The 26,038-nt window shown below is 40.3% G+C and overlaps 1 protein-coding gene across 1 annotated transcript in view; it reads left to right on the forward strand.

Moving 5' to 3' along the window:
• The first annotated feature begins 1,976 nt into the window (after nt 1–1,976).
• Nucleotides 1,977–26,038, forward strand: part of LOC309719252 (voltage-dependent N-type calcium channel subunit alpha-1B-like) — a 327,817-nt gene continuing 303,755 nt past the window's right edge. Inside the window, exons 1-4 of the mRNA XM_082555244.1 lie at nt 1,977–2,485; nt 2,667–2,961; nt 6,037–6,143; nt 9,010–9,149. Coding sequence (XP_082411370.1) covers nt 2,423–2,485; nt 2,667–2,961; nt 6,037–6,143; nt 9,010–9,149 — 605 coding nt within the window. The 5' untranslated portion in view covers nt 1,977–2,422. The remainder of the gene's footprint in view (nt 2,486–2,666; nt 2,962–6,036; nt 6,144–9,009; nt 9,150–26,038) is intronic.

Genomic DNA, 26,038 nt, shown 5'->3' on the forward strand with positions numbered 1-26,038 from the left:
AAAATAAACTTTTAACATATTTTCAGGCGAGGAAGTAGTTGTGTAAACATCAAATATCTGCTCGGTTTATCAAGATATCGCATATTTGCAAAAGTGCGTCGACGTTTTCGAAGGCGTCTGCTACCCACCAGCTCGATAGCTAGCCGGGAGCTCGAGGGTTACTGATGCGGCCGAGAACGGCACAACTCCCGGCACTTTCGCTGCTCGGGTTAAACGTAATATATAAGTCACTTAGACAACCTAAAAATGTTATTGTTGGGCTTTTTTCAGTGTTTTGTTTGTTCGTGAGTAAATCGGTTTGGCTGAGATTAAAGTTATTAGATAAGATTAGATAAAATAAAACTTTATTAATCCCCCTCCTCCTTGGTTTTTACACAGCTGACTAAACGTCAAACAGAAAACTGATTAAACAGAAGTATGAGACAGTCGAGAATTTACGCCAGTGTCCTGTTATATTTTAGATAGCAAGGAGCAGACGACCGAGTTTATTAAACTCCACTGAGACAGCGGTGACGCTAATCAGAAGGCTAGACCGTCCAATTTCACGGCCGTTTACTTCCGGCCTACCCGACCTTCTGAGGACCCGGCCCACGTAGACCGCGAAGGCCGGGTCCTCAGGAGGATGCAGCCCATGAATTTGGACACAACCAGAGTGTTTTCCTTATAAAACACCGTTTTTAACGTTTCTTCCGCAGTAAATATAAACAACGATAGTATCCAGGAAGAAAACCAAACATTGCATATATTTTTTATCATAACTCTGGTTTTACGTGGCCTATAAACACAATTTAAAAACTGGTATAAAGTCCACACTTTTTCCGTCAACTGTTCCGTCTGTCCTGCTCACATCTCCAATGGTTGTACACGTTGTCATTAACGTGGCTTCACCCCACATCAGCCACCCCACTTTGCTAGCTAAAACACCGGTGTCTGCACATAAGGACACTGTCCTAGCCGCGTATATACGAATGTCAATCGCATCATTGGCTGTGTCCCAATTCAGGGTCTGCACGCTTGAAGTACGCGCACTACGCGTACTACATACCTGTGTACTATAAGTACGAGAAGCACGAAGTGAGAGGCTTGTGAAATGGGATGGTCTAGCCTTCATAGCGCTGTTCAGGTTGCCTAGCAACCATGATACTAACAGCGAGAAAAGTTTCATACAGCATTGCCTGACAGAAATGAAGGAGAAAAAATGTTTTGTTTGTCATTCATTTTTGTCATGACATCACTTTGATTAGTTTGTGCGCAACACAGACCGTGCCAGCAGTGCGCAATTGCGCACGCGAGCAACTTAGAGGGAACATTGGTGAGTTATTTTGAGGTGACATCAAATATGCAGTGTTATACAAGCTGTACACTGACTACTTTTCATTGTATCAAAGTGTCATATCTTTAGTGTTGTCCCATGAAAAGATAGAATAAAATATTTACAAAAATGTGAGAGGTGTTTATAGTATCTCACTTTTGTCAGATACTATAACACCCCTCACTATATGGGAGATGTTTTAGTCTTAGGCGTTTCTGGGGAAATTTTTACAGTAAACAGAAGATGCACTGACAACATTTGGAATAACTGTATTATCAGTGTATGAACGTGTGTGTCAATGGGTGGATGACTGAATGTGTAAAGGGCTTTGGGGTCCTTAGGGACTAAGTAAAGCGCTATACAAATACACGCCATTTATCTTTTTTTTTTTTAATGAAACTTTGAGTTTACTTTGGAAATATTGACCGGAAATCGTTTCGTCCTATTTACTGTTTGATTTTCGAAGGGAATCGAACCGACATAATTTTGTTTATATCGCAGTTACATCAGTTTTCGCTGGGTTAGTTGCAATATTTTCAAAAACCGAAATCAGATCTGCCCACAAACAAGCTCTGATTTTGCCGGAAGTCATTTTCATTCCGTGTAACTTGACCCGTGGCTCGTTCTCCTCCCTGTTGCTATGGTAACAGGGCTCGCCCAGGTGGAGCCACTGGCTGGCGTCTTGTTGGTCACGTGGGGGTCTGAGGAACAGTAGAGAAAGTGGTAGCTACATTCCCATTAACCGCAAATTCATGGAAACAAGCAGCTGCACTGTGATTTCTCCTCGACGAACGATCAGATGAAATTACATCAGTTTTTTCTTCCGTGGGGCAAAGTGCTTTAACGAAGACTGCTTTTAAGTCACAGCGGTCAGCAGTGATTAAGAAAAGAAATGCGGCTGTTTACAGACATTATTTGGTGGAAAACAGGTTTACTCACTGTGACATTTCGCGATTTTTCCCTCTGCTGTATTATCTTGTCTTGAGGTGGCTGTCTTTTAGACACGGTGTTCCGTTGTCTCCGCATCCTCTAGCATGAACTTGTAGCGTTGACGCCAGTTTAAAAGCTACCTGCGAGGACGTGGGCAGTCCGCCATGAAAATGATGCATCATGGAATGTGAGCGTCTAAACTTTAAGCAACAATTCCACGCCGCGGAGAGTAAAAACATGGAGGTGAGGCAATAACCGACTGAGGCTGATGAAAAAGAGCCTCCCTCAGCTCGTTTTTTTGTGTGTGTGTGTGAATGTTTGACTCTGCTGGTCGTGGCCGACACACGCACCCAAAGGACCTGCACGGGGACGGGACGTCAGTGTGTGTGGTGATGCTTCTTCTCTATTTTTTTTCTGGTGTCAGTTTTGGTTTCTCCAGCAAGGTCTGCGCTATTCCGCAATGGCTCGATTTGAAGACGAACTGTCCGGCCGCTATGGAGGCGGCTGCCCCGCGGCCCCTGCCAGGGGGGGCAGCCGGCAGCCGGGGCCTCCGGGTGGCCAGAGGATGTACAAGCAGACGATGGCCCAGAGAGCCAGGACCATGGCCATTTACAACCCAATTCCAGTCAAACAGAACTGCCTCACCGTCAACCGCTCTTTGTTCATCTTCAGCGAGGATAATGTAATACGGAAATATGCCAAAAAGATCACCGAATGGCCATATCCTTACAACCCAGTAAACCCCCAGATAAGCCGCTCTGTCCTGCATAAAACCCGCATGCCTGACGCCGAACTCCCAGGAAATTTTAAGGGGCCTTATTTAGAGGCAGAAGAAGCCGGCATCTAGAATACTGTTTATCAATTAGTATAAATATATGTTAAGAAAGCAACAATACGTTCAGCTAAAATGTAAAACTTGCACAGCTGGCTCTCTGGTTGTTTCCAGTGTTGGTCACAAGTCCCATGCTGCTAAATGCTGTAGTCATGAGGTTTTTTTTTATTTTTTATAATATAGCACATCTAGGTAAGAGTTGAAGTTTATGTGTGATGATATGACTATATGGGCTTCTCGGTAGATCCTTTTCTTGTCTTCTGGTGAATGCTGTGCTCTGCAGATGGTGCTGTCCAGGGAACTGAACTTCAGCAATCTGCAGGCTTTCCTCAGCAGTGAGGCGGTGGCACGCTGCATGGGTGTGACACAAAACAAACAAGCGCTGAAATGCAGCAGGTTTCAGGTTATAAAGCAGCTCATGTCTGTTTGGTAGATGTTGTGCACAGTGAGTGAATGCCACCTGCTGAGCTTTGTATGCTGACCAAAATCATTTCTTACTGGTGTGCATTTAGATTTTTTCTGAGGAAAAGTCCCTGGAAAGACACCTGTATATGTGCATGAGTGTTCATGCAATTAACTCACATTTAGTTGTGGAATAGTATCCATTGCGTAAGTCACTGGTTGGTTAACCTCTGGCATGATAAAAGTTTTCTTTTATCATTTTTAATGTCGCAGTGCATTAGTGAGCCATTTATCCTGGTGCGCTGCAGGAGGATTTACTGTGGTTCGAAGCAGTTGGAGGCCTGGTGGCTGGAATCCATCGGTCTCCTCCCTCTCCTGAGGATCCTCTCCTACTGGCCGAGCTGTATCGTCCGTGAGGGGTACACTAACAACACGATGGCAGTGCAATGTAGGGAGCGAGATACCCAAATGAGCGGTACAAATCTGCATTTAATTTCTTTTAAAAAGCAGACGTTAAATTAAACACTGAAGAACTGCTGCATATCACCAGATATGCATCACCAAGCTCCCACCACACTGGAGACTTAGAATGGTGATCACTTTGGGTTGTCTTGCTTTTGCAAAAATCAGGGAGTGTATTAGAAGATAGATATAGCTCTCTAGTAAGGTGCTAGTAAAATAGTACGACTATATTGAAGGGGCACGTCGTGAAAATATTTAGTTTACTGTACTGTATTTTTCTGTGGGTGTAGATGGAGAAAGTAACCATCTATACACACAATTATAATCAGGAGTTGTCATCCTTGATTTTTAGTGTACAAATTTGACTGGAAGTGTTTGTTATAAGTGACCAAGTTGAGGTCTGCAGATCATGAAAAGGTTTTCCTCAACTCGTGTAAGAACAAAGCTGGAAAGATTAGTTTTGTAATGTAAAAGGTTACATTGTTAAATTGTAATAAGTAATGCAATTAAATTTAAATGAAAGGAGTACAACTTATTTCAGTTAGTTTGGTACAGGAATTGCAGTGCTAGGTGTTTGGCAGATGGGAGGTAGTGCATATTCAAACTATTAAAAAAAACCCACACAGTTCAAAAGAATGCTCTAAAAATATGACAAAAATGGCATTTATAACAAACAATGTAACAAAGGTTATATTTCAAATGTAATCCACATACACTGCAAGCTTTTTATCAACATCACATTTTTACTCTGTAGTTTTTAAAACAAATTTTCCCAGTATCTGACTACAGTTACATTTATTTTATGAGTTCATTATAGAACTCTGTTGTATTAGAACTGTTATATATAATGGAATAAAAATTTCCATTACCGTTTCATTGACTTTGTTTACAGTACAAATGTAAACATGAAAAAAACAGATATCAAAATTTGAGCCCATAATACCAAATGACTGAACCCAGTCTAGATACAGGGACGCAATTTTGCCCTTTATTCTTCTGATTATACTTACATTATTTGTGTCATTTTATTATGGAGTGCTTCCTGCATAAAGGAGTTTCTGTGCTTCCTCTTCTCCCTAAAGCAGCGTTAGCTTCCCATTTCCAATATTGTGATAGCAGCAGCAAGAGGGAAAGGGAACATTTACAAGATGGTAGTGCTGCCAAAAACACAGTAAGCTGAGCTGGAGTTGGGAGACTTAAGCAAGTTAAGATTTTCAATGGAAGTAGATATATTGGATGTTGAATATGAAGCTGCTAGGCAGCAGGGAAAGAGAGAGACCACAGAGAAGCTTTATGCATATATTGAAGGAAGACATGGTGTAACACAGGAGAATGCTAGTTGTTGGAAGAGATGGAGGCAGATGATCTGCTGTGGCAATATTACCAGTTAACATAAAAGGATAGCTTTGGTTGACCTATGAAGTGATAGCAAAAATGCCGGTGTGTCAGCATTGCTCCGCCCAGATGATTGAAACAGAGCTAGGAACTGAACTTGGAACTTAAAAAAAGTGTTGTGTTAGGAAATAATAAACAAACAAAACACACTGATTGCTGTACTGAGTCAGTCCTTGAATATATTTCTGCCACAAACTCACTCATCATCTACCCAGTTCTCTTCATTCTTACTATAAAACCCTGATGGATAGGGACATTAGTTCATGAACTATTTCTTCTTCCTTAATACATCATTTCCAAGTTGACACTTAGTAGCTGTTTTACCTGCTCTGTTGTCTAACCTTCCATTGATTTCTCTTGGTATGACAGAAAGATGATGACAAGCAGGCTAAAAGCTTTATCACTGATGGATGAGGTAGCCACAAAAAATAACTGCTATGAAATTTAATTGTAGCTTCAAGTGCATGCACTCTGTTTCTTTGAATATTCTCCAGTATTCCTCTCCAGCCAATCTGATACATAACCTAGCACAATCATTTCAACAGAAAGAGATGTCTGGTGCCAGTGCCAAAACTTTCTATTCATGCATAATGCTGTTACCTACCAATGTAAAGGGGGGAATGGCTTTGTGTCAACTTTTGTCAGGTTTCTATGTCTTGATTTAATGTTTGCTAGTTTTCACAAGACTTCCTTAACACTGTCACTCCATTTGAGTACATGATCTTGGCTACTATTATAGCAAACTGCATTGTGCTGGCCTTGGAACAACACCTACCGGCCTCAGACAAAACCCCAATGTCAGAGCGTTTGGTAAGTAAAAAAGCTGGTTGATTCTTTTATTGTGTTACACAATAGAAACAGCAGTTTGTAAATGCAAACACTGTGAGGATTAGCATTGTTATTTTTAACAGATGTTTTTCTTTTGTCTGGAATGCATGCATGCATGTCTCTCTGTAAGTAAATAGTTTCTATTCTGCAAACTCTGCTTCCAAAAAGTTTCTGATTTCATTCTTTCCTCTTTTACCTAACTGTGCTCATGGGTTTGACCATTTCAAGTAGTATCAAGTATCTAAACTGAAAAGATGTGAAGATACCAGTTTTCCCCTCAGCATGTGTCCTTCCTCCTGAGCGCTGCAGGTTGTGTAGATCCATGCAGAGCTGCCTTTGATCCCCATTGTGTCATTACCACAGGCTACCCCTGCTCCATCTTCCTCCCACCGAACTCTCTTGTCAAGTCTTTCTATTAAAGAGGGAAATAGTGGGAGTTACAATGGCAGGGCTGCTTTAGAAATTAAATACCACATACCATAGATTTCATAAAATGTCTGTGTTTGCCAAGCAAAGTTATGGAGTTGTGACAAGGGCTACAATTTAAGATTATTGCTTTGGGATTGTGTAGTGTCAAAAAAACGAATAAAAATTAAAAAGCCAAACTGAAAGCTCCCTGCTGTGATAAGGAAGCGGTTGAAAGTAGGTATCAATAGGGCTGTTCGATATAACGATATATATCGGATGACGATATAAAAATGTCTATCGTTTCATTTTACGCTATCGTTTGTTTCGTAGTGTCGCAAAATAAGCAATATTTTTTCATCGTTTTGATGGTCACTGCAGTGGCTATATTCATTTCTTAAAGTTCTCTCTTTCTCTTATATTTTATATAACCACACTACGGACGGACAAGCGCCTGTTTTTATGTGTTGTCGTTAGCAACAACGACGGTAATAGCATCGCGTGTCCGCTTGTTTATGTTCCACAAACCTTTCACAATAAAGCTCAAGATCCTGTTGAGACTTTTCAAAATAAACTGAATCACGTGAAAGAGCAGATTATTTACGGATGAGAAGTAAAGAAGAGCCGCCAGGTGCTAAAAAATAAACCTTAGACTCAAACGTTAGAACAGGCTTTTCCCTGCAGCACGCCGTGTAATAAATACTCACAAAGAAAACGGTGTCTAAATGTCTAAAAATGTATAGTTTCATGCATCGGTTAAAACACTCGACTCCAGCTACAGGACGCCCAGCTGGAAACACTTCCACTTCCAGCAAAGATTCATAGAATTTACAGAAAATGTTACATTTTTGTGATTTATATCGTTATCGGGACGATAGAATTGTTATATTGGGATATGAGATTTTGGTCATATCGCACAGCCCTAGGTATCAATACAGAAGGGGGAATAATTATTTGATCCCCTGCTGAATTGGTAAGTTTGCACACTTACAAAGAAATGAACAGTCTCTAATTTTATGGTAGTTTCATTTGAATGAAGAGACAAAATATCAGCTCGAAATAAAATAAATAAATAAATAAAAAAAAACACTAAAGAAAAAATTAGTATTTGATCTCCTACAATCCAGCCTTAATTCTGGCTCCCACAGATTCGCCGTGTGGTCATGTGTGCTCACACAGATTGCAATCAGTTAGTCAATTAAATACATTTGGTCTGTCAAAGGACATCAGGGACAATATTTTAGACCTGTGGAAGGCAAAAACAGGCTACAAGACCATCAGCGAGGAGCTTAGGGAGAAGGTAACTACTGGTGGTGTGATATTCTGTCGCTCTCTAATAAAATTAAATGATCATAAAACTAAAAAACAAATCTACTATAAGAATTAGAGACTGTTCATTTTTTTCCAAGTGAGCAAACTTACAAATTCAGCACAAGATCAAATAATTATTTCCACTACTGTGTAGTCTTTTGTATGATTTTTATAATCTTATACTCTATTAATTGTTGATTTGGTTATTTGAAAAAAAAAAAAGGTCTGTTATTCTATTTCACTGCAAGGGAAGTAGTAGAATTCGCCTGTTTGAGGTAACAAAGATATTAGTTGCACTTTTATCAACATGTAATTAACCATAATGGTGCCTTCAATGAGGTTTCAAGGCATTTGATAAAAGCAGCTATAGATCACTTTTATGGTGATCATACTACTATTTGATGTTGCCATCCAAGTCAGTGCACCCTTTATGCTGATGGATGAACAGGCTGTAGCATGAATGTAGCGTGCCTGTAATGTTACTATGTTACTCTCAGTCTCTCTGTACAAAAAGTTTCATTTTTAAGAGGAAGTTAAAATACTGCTCGAAAACGAGCAGGAGGACATCTGCATGTGTAATTGCATTGTAATGGGCAAAATTGGATTAGGGTTATATTATATGTCGGAGTATTCTGAGGTGTGAAGTTGATAACAGATCGCTTAACCGTAACCAATTATTGATTAATGATTACCTTTATGATACCTTTTGGAGTTTGTTTTTTGAATAGATTGAATAGATGCCTTGACCTAAGTTTGAGTACTTTTTTAAAACCTCTTCTCACTTTAAACTCTATTAAGTTAATGGAGTGATGAAGCCGAATTAATTATACTGAATCAGTCTACCAGCACTAGTTACACCATGTGTTATTCCTTTTACTGGGGGACACCTCTAGTTTTCTAAATCGTTTCCAGAACTCACAGATTCACAGGGAAAAAAAGGTTTCGATTTTTCGTAGTTATAGTTCTTTTGGTGGGTTAAAGCATCTGTAGAGCTTGCTTTGTAGAGGATCACGGACACTTAATGATCTAGACCCTTCTTTTTCATTGTGTATTATTTCACATTATCTGTCTCAATCTTTATAAATTTATGTCTGCAGTTTCAGAAATCCTTTGCTCTTCTTTCCTCTTACAGGATGACACAGAACCCTACTTTATTGGAATATTTTGCTTTGAGGCTGGCATCAAGATCATTGCCCTGGGCTTTGCGTTCCACAAAGGCTCCTACCTGCGTAATGGCTGGAATGTAATGGACTTTGTGGTGGTCCTAACAGGGTGAGTAGCACAGGCCTAATGGCTTATGTAGCTGCTAACTGACAGAGCCGATGGGCAACAGCGATTAATGAGAGGCGGGAGAGAGCTTTGTTGTGTATGTGTGTGTGTTGCATTTCTAATGATCAGTAGAGCTGAGCCATTCCAGATGGTTGGGTGTTTTCTTCCTGTCTGAATAATCAGTGTCTCAGTAAGGGGAATTGTCTGCAGTAGATGTGCAAAACAGAAGGAAATCAGAGAACACAGCACAGAAAGGACTATAATACAAATCCAGTAAAAGCTTCTTTCTTTCTGTTTTTCATCTTTAAAATCATGAAAAACAAACGGATTTTCGAGTAATAGCAAGTTTTGTTTTTTTCAGGGGATTGTGTTGAGTTTAAGGCCATGGCTAGTTCCTTCTGACCACTCTGATGAAAGCACTTAGTTGTGGTTTTAAGAAATTTAGAATAGATGGTACAAATCTTTTTGAAAGTCTGTCTCAAACATGCATCAGTTTCTGTCATGTTTGTGTTGAAAAATTTGGCCAAGTTAACAAAGGATATATCTACACTGTAGATATTTCCCCAAAAAATGTAAGCAGAAACACAAGTAAAGTTGACTTTTTCATAGAGTCAAACTGTAAGAGTTTAGTTTACTTTGTTAACGTTGTATTTATTCTTGTGACTTAAGATAAGATAGCTCTTTATTGTCATTGCACAGTCATACATAGTACAGTAGTACAATGAAATTGGAAAAACTGTCCTGCGTCGGCACTACATATAACACAACACGACACGATATGACACATCCAAACGCAACAAACAACACAACACAGTATATTAACTTAGTATAAAAAAGAAGAATAAGTGTATGTGTATTGCACACTGTTATTATTGCACATTAATTATTATTGCAACTTGTTATAAATATAAATATTATTGTTATTGTTTTAAACATTGTTACCTCCCCCCTAAAAAAGTCCAGGGAGGTATCCAGTCAGGTCAGCTATTTACATTGATCAGGGCTATTGCCCTGTTGTAAAAGCTGTCCTTGAGTCTATTTGTTCGGGACCTCAGCAGCCTGAACCTCCTGCCAGACGGCAGCAGCTTATACACCCGGTGTCCTGGGTGTGTGCAGTCCCGTAGGATGCTGCGTGCCCTCTTGAGACAGCGAGTGCTGTACAGATCCTTCAGGGAGGGAAGAGGATGTCCAATGATTTTTTGGGCCATGTTGATGACCCTCTGGAGTGCCTTTCTGTGTGCTGTGGTGCAGCTGGAGAACCACACACCGATGCAATATGTCAGCACACTTTCAGTGGAGCAGCGGTAGAAGACGGTCAGCAGCTCCTTCTTCAGGTCCATTTTTCTGAGGATTCTCAGAAAGTGGAGACGCTGTTGGGCCTTCTTTAAGACCGCAGAGGTGTTAGAGCTCCATTGGAGGTCTGTGTCTATGTGCACACCCAGAAACTTGAAGCTGGAGACCCTTTCCACGCACTCCCCATTGATGCTGACAGGCTGCAGCTCGGACTTCCTCCTTCTGAAGTCAACTACCAGTTCTTTTGTTTTGGTGGTATTGAGGTCCAGGTTGTTAACTGCACACCAATCTGACAGCCTCTGAACTTTAGCTCTGTATGCAGTCTCATCTCCCCCTGAGATGAGCCCCACCACAGTAGTATCATCTGCAAACTTGATGACTGTGTTGTCTGGGTGGGAACTACAGTAGGGGACTCAGTACACAGCCTTGTGGAGAGCCAGTGTTGCGGCTGAGGAAAGATGAGGCCCCACTCTAACTCTCTGTACACGGTCTGAGAGGAAGTCTCTGATCCAGCGGCAGGTGGTGGAAGGAAGTCCAAACTTCTATACTGCTATACAGTTTAGAACCCTTGATGTTTATTTGTACCTTATGAAGGTCAGTCTGGAACTTCAGGTAAAAATTTTGTATCCCCTTTAAAAGTGATGCAATGCTTTTGCATCACTTTTAATTGCTGTTGAAGTGTGGTAACGGTGAAAAGGGAGAGGCTGTATTGTGGGGGGTTGATGCTGGAAGGGCAGGGATCAGGAGACTGCTGTTATGCTGCTGAAAGTCCCTGAACACGTGCTAGCCCCACTGGGGGACAGGCCAGCCTCTTTTACGTAATGATACAGAGATTTATTTGCAGCGTCTTGGGCTGTGAGGAGCCTCGTTGCAACAAACAGCCTCTGCCAATTCCCAAACCTCTCATCAACACCTTAACCTCTTGCTGGATATCACTAAGAGTCAGTGAGACTTTTGTTCCTGTTAGCTGGAAACAAGGAAATATAATAAATGTCTGGTTTGCTAATATGTGTCTGAGATCTGCTTGTTTGCATGTTGCATCTTTATTGTAGAACCAAAACCGTTTGTGTTCTGCATAAATACTAAATATAAATATGTTAAAACTAGCAAATATAAGGATTCCTTATATAATCAGTCAGTTCTAACGATCCCACGTGAGCATCTCAAACTGTCAATTTTCTTGTTCCATAGCTTTAGTGTATCTAATGAAGCTATAAAAAACTTTATACTATAAAAATTGTCAAGTTACAGGCCTTCAAAGTACATGCAGAGAATTTTGCACTTGTTCATCCTTTTTGAGCCTTCCTAACATAGAAAGAGCTATACTGGGAGCCCAATCCAGTCAAAAATATTTTCTTGATAAGGATGGAGGATGGGTTACACTGGCTTACATATAAATCTAGTTATCTTCTGATGATGGCCTTTTTTCAAGCTATAGGCAAGTGATGGAATACTGTGGGATTAAAAATAGGCTTAGCATGTGCATTACGCAATAAACAATTTCTGTTATATACTTATGAATAATAGAAACATTCTAACATATGCAGAGAGAGAGAGAGAGAGCGCGCGCGAGCGAGGCTGGGTGTGGATGCAGCTCAAGCAGGCCTGATTCAATTGGGGCTGAACAGGCTGGCATGTCAGCCATAATTGAAGGGTTGGGTGGTGGATAGAGGCCATTACAGCTGTGGTCTGGTCATTTTATCAGGGCCGTGCTACACTGATGGGTTGAGCCATGTTTTCTGGGTAGATATCGGATCACTTGTGCAGAGTGCATGCAGCTGAACACACACATGCAGGTAGTGCACTTAAGCATGCTTGTACACACATGCTGGCCAATCATTTCTCAGTGATGATGTCCATTTCCTGCAGGATGTGCTGTGTGAAAACCCATAGCAATCATGTATTAGCAGTGACTCATTGATTATCAGCATTCAGCTCATCTGAGCAGTCATCTTAGCAGGTTGTTTGTAACTTGAGTATAACATGACCCTTCATGGTTCACTCTGTTGTGCTTTCACAGGTTGCAAATGCCACATCCTCTCTTCCATGTAACATGAAAGATTACATAGAACACTTGGATAATAAGGAATTATAATATTATATCGTTGAAGTAACAAATACATTAACTACGGATTTATGTAATTTTGGCAATATTGCACTGACAGAGGGGAAAAAATAGAATTTTTATAATATCGGTTGTAAAACTCTCAGGAGAGAGATCACAGACTTTAAGGCGGCGAGGCGTGATTGCGGGTGCCACTCAAGTGCGGGTGCCACTCAAGTGCGTCCGACTCCCATGCAGGGGCACTGCAGACCACGCCCCGCCACATACATTAACCACATGAAATACATATTGAGGCAGAATTTTGCAAATATCTATTTTTCATTTTTTAGCAGCATAGTGCTTTTTTTCCAATTACTTTTTAAAAGTTAGGTCAACGCTCCAAAAGCCCACAGGCAATATAAGGGTGGCGGCTCACAACAGTTTTTGTTTGCTACATGGATGATTTTAGTTAAGCTGGGTGTCTTTCCTTTTTTTATATTTCTTTAAGAGTTCAAAATGTGTTAATTACATAAATAAAATTAAATTTTCTCTGTAGCACTTCATGGATTTCATAAGCAGCACGCTTTAGTTGCTCTGTGGATTCTTTTAAAAAGCAGTTAAAAACATTCCTGTTCAAACAAGCCTTTTGTTGATCCACGTATTTGATATTCTTAACATTTTTTACATTTGACCTTTTACATTGTGTATAATGTCTATTGATTGTATTGTTTATTTTAATATTTGTGTACAGCGCTTTGTGACTGCCTGTCTGTGAAAGGCGCTTAATAAATAAACTTTACTTACTTACTTTAGTTGTTCACACAAAGCATAAAGGTAAAAAAAAAACAATATATGCAGTGTTATCTTCATTTTAGATGTCAAAAAGTATTTGCGGCTCCCAGTGTTTTCTTTTGCGTGGAAACCGGGTCCAAGTGGCTCTTTGGGTGTTAAAGGTTGCTGACCCCTGGTCTAGGTATTCCTAACGACCCCTTAGTCTTTCATTATTATTGAGCTGATGTCATGGAGTTGCTACGGATCAGACTTATTCTGTCACATCCATCATCACAATTAGGCCCTTCTTAGAAAGACTTAGGTCCTTCCTTTATTCCCCAGTTCAAAATTGGTGAGTACTGTTCACTTATTCATATCCCAGAATTGATCTCTTTTAGCTTAATAATAATTCATAGCCTATGTGAAGCAGTTCGAGGGCCATCTTGAACTTGCTATCAAATGATCCCATCACACATCACAGATGCTTGCTCTCAAAACAGGGGCCTGAATCGTCTTTCATTAGCTGGTAATTAGATAACTCTACAATGTTCCAGTCTGATGTAGGGAATTGCTAATAAGAACATGTATTTGCCTCCTGCATGCTCCTACCAAAATCAATAGTGTATTGAGCTGAACACAGAAGGAATAGATTCTCCTCAGCAGTCCTCTTTATAGCTGGCTGGATCAAAGCAGCTGCTGTTGGATTTTTGCAGTGATTTTTGCTCATCCCTAAAATACATGCCACACACAGCATACGTGCATATGTTTCTCTTATCAGTAAAATGTACCATATTCAATATTTTTTAAAATGTGTTTTCATACATATTAGCCCTTTGAACTTTCACGTATGATATTAATAAATTTAATTATATAAAGCTGTGGGTGACTGGAATGGCCTTACTGGGATCACTCCCTCTAACACATGGTAGACATTTGTTTTCAGCAAAAATGCTGTTGTCCTGTCAACAAACTGACTGTGCTGTATCCACTATTATCTAATGAAGTGTTGCATCAGATACTACTAAGATAACATTTTCAGCTCATGGTACCTTTCAAAATAGCAACCTCATGATTTCCTAGCACAGCATTGCATTTTAATGAGAAGATCAATGTTATTCACTTTACCTGATTCAGTTTCAGGGCAGTTTTTCAGACATTAGAGGATTCCACCTCAGTATGGTATATCCTGAGCCTGGCTGAACAACATTTCTTCACTCTTGCTCCACTTTGCTCTCAAAAAGAAATAGCACACGGGATTCTGTGCTTGCATTTCTTATAGGAGCTTCTGTGTTACAGTTTCTCATTTATTTTCTACACATGGGAGGTTTTTAATTTTCTGTACTGCAGTGACACTGTTTTGTGGTTAGAGGTGTGAGGTTGTTGTCGTTCTTGGGTCGTTGACCCAGTGTTTTGAGTTTTGTGGGTAGTTCTGTGGGTAGATGATTTATTTAAGCTTATTTAAGGTTTTAAATGGCTTCAAATGGCTTGAAATTTGTCAAAGCATGTATTTTTATTTAATTTGAGTTCATGGTCTACTGCATTTAAATCTCTGCTGTGTCTGAAGCAGGAGGTGGTACACCTTGTGTAATTGTAATTCTGAACTTGTTTATTAAATAAAGACATAATTGTTTGGTTGGTGTCCAATACGAACCCTCGGGCTCCAAGTTTTTTTTGGTTTTTTTAACCACTGTATCATTATTATTTGAATCAATGATTAATCAGTTTAAACTTTTTCACAATTGTGATAAAGCCAAAAGGTCGTCATTTTCTGTGTTTGAAACTTATGCATCTGTCTCCTTGAAGTATAGTGATGATGGTTAAATGTTGGACCTTGTCATTGCACATGTGAGGCATTTCCTCTCCACGCTGCCTCATTAAGCTCAACAGAACCAGCCTCAGGCAGTTACAGCCTGTTAGCGGAAAAGGAACAAATTTGAAAATGAGACAGCAGCCGATAGGCATCTGCTGATGTGTTTTCTTTTTTGGACTGATGTGTCTGAGTGTGCGATCGATGCCCTGCGCAGTGTCTCAAGCCCCATCCTCCATTCGGAGTCCTCCTTTAGACTGTTTTGAAAGCTGTTTGCCTTTCCTGTCATGTCGGCTGAACTTAATAAAGCTAAATAATGACATGTAGATATTGAGAAGCCTTTATAATTTAAAAATATAGTTCTAAAAATAAGACAATTATCATTTCAAAATATGTATAGCAAGACTGCAGAGCCAGCTAGTACTGTGTCATGCTAGTGGCCTGAGTGTTTACTTGGCACATCAGGGCTCGCAAAATCGCTAGCCCGACGTCCCGGGGCTAGCGATATTTCCAGTCGGGCTACCAAAATCTATCTCTGCCCTGCCCATCGTGCAGGAAGGAAAAATATATGTCAATGCTTTTGCATTCTTTCGGAAATGTAGCTGGGTAATTATGTCATTGGCATCGGTGAGCCACTGTCAATATGTGACATATTGAAATCGCGTTTGAATTTGCGCTTGTTTTTTTGCTTTCACTTTGCAATCGCGCGAACTGTGTATGGAGAGTGACAGTACTGATTGGTGAATGACGATAATTTGCGCACAAATTCCTCTGACATCGTCTTATCAGTCGTTAGCTTACTATGCAAACATGACAAGTGAAATCTCCCGCAGCAAGCTTAAACATGTGAGAGGTTGATCGCGCAGAGAATCGCTGAGCGTTATGTGAGTGCGTGTGTAAAAGCAGCAGGATATGAGGCAAAAAGAAAGTGCAGCTTTATGGTTTCATGGACAAAAGAATTTCTGTGGCTGCAACATGACGAGCTAAATAATAACCAGGGGTGTACATAAGTGGTCCGCAGGTGCGCATTCGCTGTCAAAATAAAAAAGATAAGAAGTTGCAACGCGTGTTTGCGTACATGAGATTTTCTGGAGGAGGACAGACATTTGTTTAGAACTTTTAAAGATGTCGAAGAAGCAAGCTCCTTTAAGCAATTACTTTGGTGTTCCTCCACCTCCAAAGAAATGTCAGAAGGAGTCCGAAACGCAAAAGAAGCGCGTATTCTCGGAAAAGTAGTTGCAGGAGGTGAGCTGGCTTCAAACAAATGATGAACACACAGAGAGGTGTTGCAGAATGTGTCGTGACAATGCCACTCTAGCGGACAAAAACAGTGCCTTTTATATGGAAAAGGACGCAAACGTGCGTTGCAACTTCTTATCTGGTGCGCGTCTTTTATTTTGACAGCAAATGCGCACATGCGGACCACTTATGTGCACCCGTGTAAATAATAGAGATAGCACGATACCACTTTTTTATGTCCGATACCGATATCATAAATTTGGATATCTGCCGATACCGATATGAATCCGATATAGTGTTTTTTTTAATCAACAAAACTGTTTTTTAAATATCTTGCTGCATTTTGTACAAGTTCATACTCAAGTTTAAGACAACAACTACACTAAAGCTATTCTGTTATACCTGTATGCAAAAAACAATAATTTCATAGTTCAGCAATACTGATCAATCTAATAAACTTAAACCTACACCATCCTCCCTATTCTGGTATTTTAAAGAGTACTTAGCATAAATATTAAGCAACCTAACTAATAGAGTTCCAACTCCCAGCAACAACAAAAATAAATAAATAAAAAATAGGGAACCACCCCTCACGCTCCACCTCATGATGCTTAATCGACGTAATCAACCTTAATTTGAAGCAGTGTGAAAAAAAATGCACAGAAATCAATTATTTTTCAAGAAATATTAAATAGATTCAACATCTTTCTTCAACAAAATTGCAGACTGCACAGATGGTACCTTCCCAAAGGAAAAAGTACTATAGCTTACTAGGGTATATTAGACTTAATAGTTACTATATACAGTAATTGACTTCTATTCATTTTACATCAAATTAAAACTTTGGGTGTCAGATAATTATTTATTAAAAGCTAGACATTTTAAATGAGATTAAGAAAGAAAAGTATGTCTTTGTGCCCCCTTTTCCCTGTTAATGCCCTATCGGCCCCCCTGGCTAAACTTTGCCCCTGCACAGTTACCAGCGTCAGCTACGTAGAAAAAGATCCTCGAGTAGAAAGTAATATTAAATACATTCTAACAACAGCTTATCGAGCTTAAACGTGCTGCTGTTGTTCAGCCGCTGGTTTCCTCTTTCTGGTGCAAAGTGGACCAAAAGCAAACAAGAGAGACGGACTCGCGACAGAAAAGCCGATCAGCTGATCATTAAGCAGTTTCATGATTGAAGTAGCAGCAAGAAGAGGCAAGAGAGTGATATTATACCCCTTTCGTCAAACTGACAGGTTACTTCCGGAGCTCCGGAAGTAATTAAATTATTCATGAGCTCCGGAAGTCCGGAAGTAATTAAATTATTCATGAGCTCCGGAAGTAGGAAGTAATTAAGTAATAAAAATATGATATTCATAAAAATATGATATTCATAAAAAAATATAATTGATTATTTAGAAAGTTTCTTATATATCAAAATAGCATTCTTTTATTTCTTTAAGCAATTAAATTTTTATTTTTATTTTTTTTATGCTCAAAAAACGCCATCTGGTGGCGGGTCAGTGTGTGTGCGCGCGCCCGCGCGCGCCTGAGGCTGTGTGTCTGGGCGCGCAGGGGCGCGCCCGTGTCTCCGGACCGTGCTCTCTCGGGCTCCGTGCTCATGTGTTTAAAAATGTATTAAACCATATTAAAATTGTTTAGTTAAACTTGTGCTTTTGTAACGTTCAGTATGGCCACAAACACATGCTGCATGCCTTGGGGGAAAACTTTATTTCGATTTATATGCATTTGTAGATTTAGAATAAAACTCATACTCAGAAAAAACTCGCGATCCCCTAACCCTCCTTAGATACATAAGCAGGGAAAACTCCTTAAAAAACCCTCCGCGATTTCTCCAAAACCCTACAATAACTTGTTAGCTACCCCCTCTATTCCCAAAACCTTATATTCGATAACAGGGAAAATCCTGAAAAAATCCTTAGTCTTTTTTCTCAAATTCAGCGCCCCGCGGCTCCCTTCATGCTCAGCCAAACAAAGCCAAAACTCCTTTTAAAAATTTCTCCGCGATTTCTCCAAAACCCCTAGAATAACTTGTTAGCTACCCCTCTATTCCCAAAAACCTTATATTCGATAACAGGGAAAATCCTTATTCTTTTTTCCTTCAAAAACTTCCCTCTTACTAGCAAGCTCTAAAATTCAACCCACACTCTAAGTTCTACCTCGCTCTTAATCTCCGATCCACAACTTCTTGCAGAGCACAATTTTTTCCTGCTTGTTCGCTCCCCGCTCTGCTCCCTAATGCGCTGCTTACCTCGTTTGAAAATCCCCCCCTTAGACCAACTCCGCCTCACTGCGCCCCGCTGCCAATCACATAACCCTTGCACCGCTCCCTTCGCACCCCGGTTAGCCAATCCACTCCAGGCTCGATTTACCTTCTCAGCCATAGGTTAATTCACTTACTGGCATTCAGGATAAATAATCGAACATTTCAGCTTAAATTTAACTGTTTTTTTTCTCTCTCAGAAAAAACAAGCAAGTTTTCTCTTTTTTCTCAAAGAAGCATGGCCGTGAGACCTACCAACCTAACGGTGCTTTCTCAAACTCCTGTAAACTGTTACAGAGCTTCCGCCACGGCGTCTGAACTCAGAAGACTACATCTCTGCAGAGTGCAGCCAACAGCAGCGGCCAACCGTTTGGAGCAAAGATTCAGCCTCAACAATGGCAGGTTTTGGGGTTATGCCTTCAGCCTACCACAGAGTGAAATCTTTTTCTATCAGCTCAAAGCCGGTGAAAGTTTTGGTCCGCTAACACCGCGAATCGCTTTTACTAGCTCTGACTGGGCGGTTATTACACTCATTACCACCCCTGAAATAGAGAAAAGCGTGCGGGAAACCAGCTCTCAGCAACCGCGAACCAGAGACCAGCAAACACAGACGCATCGGGTTTTCAAAGAGGAATACTCGTTCCCTCCATTCACCCAAGAACACAAACGACTCCGGAATGAAAACACGGTGACCAAAACCGTCACATACACCCAGTGGGAGACCAAGAGCACTCCATTTTGCAGATGGGTATGTAGAGTTAGTCGACAAACATGCGAGCAAGCTTGCACAGATGATTTTGTGATCGACCTTACAAACTCCCAGTCCGGGGTTTTCAGCACATTGCTTCGGATTCCGACTCAGCACTGGCTCAACATGATGGCCGAGAACAATGCGACAATATTAAACCTGTTCAAAATGAGTAAAAGTACAACTGAGCTGGTGATGGTTGGAAATAACCCGCCACGGTCAACATACCCCCACCCCCACTTCCGGTCCCCCCTTACCCCGCCTTCTCCTAACCCTAACCCTTAAAAACCGCAATTGCTGTCTCATCCACTACTTAAAACAACCATGACTAACCACAGCTTTGGACCCCTCAGCTCTCTATCTCCATCATCCCTCCGACCATCAGCTGCTTCTACACCACCACCCAGCCCGCCAATGGATCTCGCTACACCGCCACCCACTCCGCCAATCGACCTGGCTACACCGCCACCCACTCCGCCAATCGATCTGGCTACTCCGCCATCCAGTCCGTTGATCGAGAGCCCGCATCAGGCCTCAGCGTCTCCGGCCGCTATGCCTCCACCCCCGCCCTCATCACCGCAAGGATGGAACTCGCCCAGCCATCCACAACTAGCGGCTGTCGGGTGGCAATCACCGGAGCAGAGCCCCTCAAGCACCGCAATCTCCGGTGCATCGCTGTGGGCCTTGGGCGACCCTGTGTGCCGGGCTCTTTTCCGAGAGTCTGAAGACAACGAGCCTTCGCCCGCGGACAACGATGAGGCCGCGACTCTACTCCCTACTGCTGTTTTTGAACTTATAAAATTGACTGTAAAGTACCTCGTTAACTCCTTGCTCCAGAAACACAGACAAGATGTCTGTCAAGGATGTGAGGTGTCACATCCCTCACAAAGACGACATTCATGTCTTTTCCCACTGGAAAAATATTACTTTTTCAAGTACTATGATGAACTCAGCAGAAGATTATGGAATGGACATTTCACCAACACATTATTACAAATTTTGCGGTTAGAGGGTTTTTCACCACCAGCGGCTCAAGTCAGAGGTGTGGCCCAAGCATATCTCTTTGAACTCCGAGAGGCCAGTGATATAGAGACCGCACTGTTAGAAATTGAGTCAAGCGTTACAGAAGTTACCTGGACCACAATTGATAAAGTACTATATGACAAATACTCTCTTTGGCTCCCCTAGTAATCGTTTTTTCTTCTCTCCCTCTTTTACCATTTATTTTTCTTAACATGTTTTTTATTTTTCTTATTTTTACTTTTAAATGTTTTTCTCTGTTAGTTTTTAGAACTTTTCTTGTTCATGTTTATTGTTTTGTTCATTACATCAGATTAAATAGTTTGTTGAAAACCATTACCTGAAATAAAACTTTTTTGGAAAAGCATTGCAACAATCAATCTTGTTATTTGTTTCGCACCCATTCAAATCTATTGCTTCCATGACATCAGATTAAATAGTTTGTGGAAAACCGTTACATCAAATAAAACTTTTTTGGAAAAGCGTTGCAGTAAATCAAACTAATTATTTTTTTTCACTAGAAAAGAAACAAACTATAATGTTATTAATTATATCAAATAAAAAATATATTTGCAAACTCGTTACATGACATAAAACTAGCCGCTCATAATGAAATAAAACCATAGTTAAACATAACTTGAAAGATCACACATGGCAGAGCAGAATCTATTGAAACGTGCATATTATGACCCAGCTCACCCTGGTAGCTTTTGCGGTGTGGAAAAATTGATTAAAAGCATACAGGATGAAAGTGGTACAAAGATTAACGCGCAAACAGCACAGAAATTCCTCTCTGGACAAGACGCTTACACCTTACACCGAGCTGCACGCCTGCGCTTTCCGAGAAACCGTGTGTTTGTCCCCAGACCTCTTAATCAATACCAAGCAGACCTTTGTGATATGAGAGCGTTAGCCGAGCATAATGATGGCTATCAATATTTACTTACAGTTATAGATGTTTTCTCTAAAAAAGCTTATGCAAGAATCTTGAAAAACAAAACAGGCGTTCAAGTCACTAAAGCATTTGAATCTGTCTTGAAACATGGCCAAATCCCACAAAAACTCCAAACAGATAGCGGTAAGGAATTTTTTAATTCCAGTTTTCAATCTTTAATGAAAAAGTATGGTATAAATCATTTTGCTACAGGGAGCGATCTAAAAGCATCAGTTTGTGAAAGGTTTAATAGAACTCTTAAAAGTAAAATGTATAGATATTTCACTGCTGCAAATACACGTAGATATATCGATGTGTTACAAGATTTATTAGACAGCTATAACAGTAGTTACCATCGTTCCATAAAAATGACCCCGAATCAAGTAAATTCAGACAACACAGCCTTAGTATTTCAAAACCTGTATGGCACCTCTTCTCGCTGTAGAAAAAACCCCATGAAATTTAAAAAAGGTGATCACGTTAGGCTCTCTAAAGTCAGAGGTGTGTTTGATAAGCGGTATGAGCAAACATTCACAAGCGAAGTGTTTACTATTGACCAATGCATACCTAGAGATCCTCCCGTTTATAAAATCAAAGATTATGACGGGGAAGAAATTATCGATAGTTTTTATGAGCATGAGCTGCAGAAAATCACTCTTGTCAAGGATAAGCTCTATCACATAGAGAAAATTCTCTCAAAACGTAAACAGAGGGGACAGGTTTATTTCCTGGTCAAATGGAGGAGCTGGCCTGAGAAATTTAATAGCTGGGTTAAAGCCAGTGAGCTTAAAACCATCGCATAACAAACTTCGGACCACACACGCACCTTGGTAACCTTGGTAACGGGTTAGCAATGACTGTCAGGTCGCAGGGTTTTTATGTCACGCTTCCATCAAATGCATTTAATAAGAGTTTTTCGCAGAAAAATATGTCTGAATGTAGCGGACCGATCACGTGGAACTCTCGCGAGCGTTCACTGTAAACTGCCCTCCGGACTAAGCCCCTATTCGGCCCGTTATTGATAACATGGGAGTCGTGTGAGCCAGCAGTATCTTTGTAAAACAGACCTGCACTAAATTGAGTTTTCAGAGTTTCTTCTGAGTAATTTAAATATGTTTCAATTATGGCTCTATATGCATGTGTCGAACTCGCTTGTGAAATCAGTCTGTCGCCCAATGTGACGTCACACTGACTGAAGATGGTGTTTAAAGGGTAATTTATAATTCCAACATTAGCGTCTGCTGCAATATCGCTACCATCATGGTTTGTTATTTTCATTCTTAAACTGAGCAGTGTATCATTCAGATCTAAGTAATGCAAGCCATTTCCGGGGACATAAAATTCCAGAGGTCCCCGATCTGTGAGCGCTGTTACTGGTAGAATTTCTGAATAACATTTGTCCTCGATAGACATCTGAATGAGTGGGGCTGTAAAAATATCTAACTCACTCAAGGTGCATTCGTTTGATCTCTCGTGAAGTAAAGACATTGCTGATTGCTTCTTAGTTGATGTTGTGTTTAGAATATATCAGTCTTGCGTCCTCTCCGTCTAACGGTTTCCCCACTCTGTCTCTTTTTCACCGTTTTCCTGCGCTTTTTAAACTCTCTCAACCTCTGACCAGGGGGCCGCTTCAAGGGTCTGCGCGAAATTAGGGTCAGCCCCGAACCCTCTTGCTGTTCTGGTGTGTTCGACCGAGTTAAATTTGAGAGTGATGAGGTGACAATATCAGAAGCAAAACCTTTGACAGCAGATTTGAGGTGAGGCTTTGCGATGCTCACACCCCTCTTTATGAACGGGGTTACAAATCTAAACAATTTAGAGAAAATAGACGCTATTCCGCGCCCGTAAATTACAGGCGCACCTGAAAATCCGGGCAGACCGTTACCAGCCTGCGTTTGATAATACCCTATAAATCTATTATTATCCTTTTTTTTTTGTTGTTGTTGTTGTTGTTATGAGTTATGCAAGATCCTTGACAGGCCGGAAATGTAGCTTTACTATCGTTTTACCGTAGGTAAAGTTTACAGGCTCGTTCTGATCGGTTTTGATTTCAATATGGATATTTTCAATTTGTCTTCGTGCAACTGGAATATAGTCTGGTTTGTTAAAAGATAGGGTCACGATATCTCCGTAATTGCCCTCTATTTTCACAGTACGCAGTAGCGGGGAGTAGCTATCACCCACGAGCTGTAAGGCTGCTATATCAGAATAACAGAATAGATGATAACAGCCAGCCTTTATATCTGAAGGATATGGTGCAAATTTGCGCTCAAATCGTTGCCATACACCTGCTGGTACACCAAGCATATATGCGAGAGGCGGAAAAAACCTTAGTTGATATATTCCCCCAGCTGTGAATTCAAACTTTTTAACAATGGGATGATATTTTAGATAAATATCAGAGCCGATACGCCTCAGGCAGGCCTCAATCTCAGCTCTCAAAGTTTCAGCATGCTCATAAAACCCGGCGCGTATTTTGGTTTTAACTACGTTATCAGGCTCAGCATCACCCTTTCTCCTACATTCAAAATAAGCCTTATCATTAGGGAGATTAAGCCATGTATAGGGATATGAAATTTCAGTGAGAGCAACCTCCCATGACCCATCGAGATTGAGATGCTGGGCGAGATCCACACGGAAACAGCTGCTGGTGTTAGTTTTAAATACATTCAAACTTGCATTTGATGGAAGCGTGACATAAAAACCCTGCGACCTGACAGTCATTGCTAACCCGTTACCAAGGTTACCAAGGTGCGTGTGTGGTCCGAAGTTTGTTATGCGATGGTTTTAAGCTCACTGGCTTTAACCCAGCTATTAAATTTCTCAGGCCAGCTCCTCCATTTGACCAGGAAATAAACCTGTCCCCTCTGTTTACGTTTTGAGAGAATTTTCTCTATGTGATAGAGCTTATCCTTGACAAGAGTGATTTTCTGCAGCTCATGCTCATAAAAACTATCGATAATTTCTTCCCCGTCATAATCTTTGATTTTATAAACGGGAGGATCTCTAGGTATGCATTGGTCAATAGTAAACACTTCGCTTGTGAATGTTTGCTCATACCGCTTATCAAACACACCTCTGACTTTAGAGAGCCTAACGTGATCACCTTTTTTAAATTTCATGGGGTTTTTTCTACAGCGAGAAGAGGTGCCATACAGGTTTTGAAATACTAAGGCTGTGTTGTCTGAATTTACTTGATTCGGGGTCATTTTTATGGAACGATGGTAACTACTGTTATAGCTGTCTAATAAATCTTGTAACACATCGATATATCTACGTGTATTTGCAGCAGTGAAATATCTATACATTTTACTTTTAAGAGTTCTATTAAACCTTTCACAAACTGATGCTTTTAGATCGCTCCCTGTAGCAAAATGATTTATACCATACTTTTTCATTAAAGATTGAAAACTGGAATTAAAAAATTCCTTACCGCTATCTGTTTGGAGTTTTTGTGGGATTTGGCCATGTTTCAAGACAGATTCAAATGCTTTAGTGACTTGAACGCCTGTTTTGTTTTTCAAGATTCTTGCATAAGCTTTTTTAGAGAAAACATCTATAACTGTAAGTAAATATTGATAGCCATCATTATGCTCGGCTAACGCTCTCATATCACAAAGGTCTGCTTGGTATTGATTAAGAGGTCTGGGGACAAACACACGGTTTCTCGGAAAGCGCAGGCGTGCAGCTCGGTGTAAGGTGTAAGCGTCTTGTCCAGAGAGGAATTTCTGTGCTGTTTGCGCGTTAATCTTTGTACCACTTTCATCCTGTATGCTTTTAATCAATTTTTCCACACCGCAAAAGCTACCAGGGTGAGCTGGGTCATAATATGCACGTTTCAATAGATTCTGCTCTGCCATGTGTGATCTTTCAAGTTATGTTTAACTATGGTTTTATTTCATTATGAGCGGCTAGTTTTATGTCATGTAACGAGTTTGCAAATATATTTTTTATTTGATATAATTAATAACATTATAGTTTGTTTCTTTTCTAGTGAAAAAAAATAATTAGTTTGATTTACTGCAACGCTTTTCCAAAAAAGTTTTATTTGATGTAACGGTTTTCCACAAACTATTTAATCTGATGTCATGGAAGCAATAGATTTGAATGGGTGCGAAACAAATAACAAGATTGATTGTTGCAATGCTTTTCCAAAAAAGTTTTATTTCAGGTAATGGTTTTCAACAAACTATTTAATCTGATGTAATGAACAAAACAATAAACATGAACAAGAAAAGTTCTAAAAACTAACAGAGAAAAACATTTAAAAGTAAAAATAAGAAAAATAAAAAACATGTTAAGAAAAATAAATGGTAAAAGAGGGAGAGAAGAAAAAACGATTACTAGGGGAGCCAAAGAGAGTATTTGTCATATAGTACTTTATCAATTGTGGTCCAGGTAACTTCTGTAACGCTTGACTCAATTTCTAACAGTGCGGTCTCTATATCACTGGCCTCTCGGAGTTCAAAGAGATATGCTTGGGCCACACCTCTGACTTGAGCCGCTGGTGGTGAAAAACCCTCTAACCGCAAAATTTGTAATAATGTGTTGGTGAAATGTCCATTCCATAATCTTCTGCTGAGTTCATCATAGTACTTGAAAAAGTAATATTTTTCCAGTGGGAAAAGACATGAATGTCGTCTTTGTGAGGGATGTGACACCTCACATCCTTGACAGACATCTTGTCTGTGTTTCTGGAGCAAGGAGTTAACGAGGTACTTTACAGTCAATTTTATAAGTTCAAAAACAGCAGTAGGGAGTAGAGTC

Source organism: Aulonocara stuartgranti, assembly GCF_965226115.1.
Source record: "Aulonocara stuartgranti genome assembly, chromosome: 12".
Classification (NCBI taxonomy): Eukaryota; Metazoa; Chordata; class Actinopteri; order Cichliformes; family Cichlidae; genus Aulonocara; species Aulonocara stuartgranti.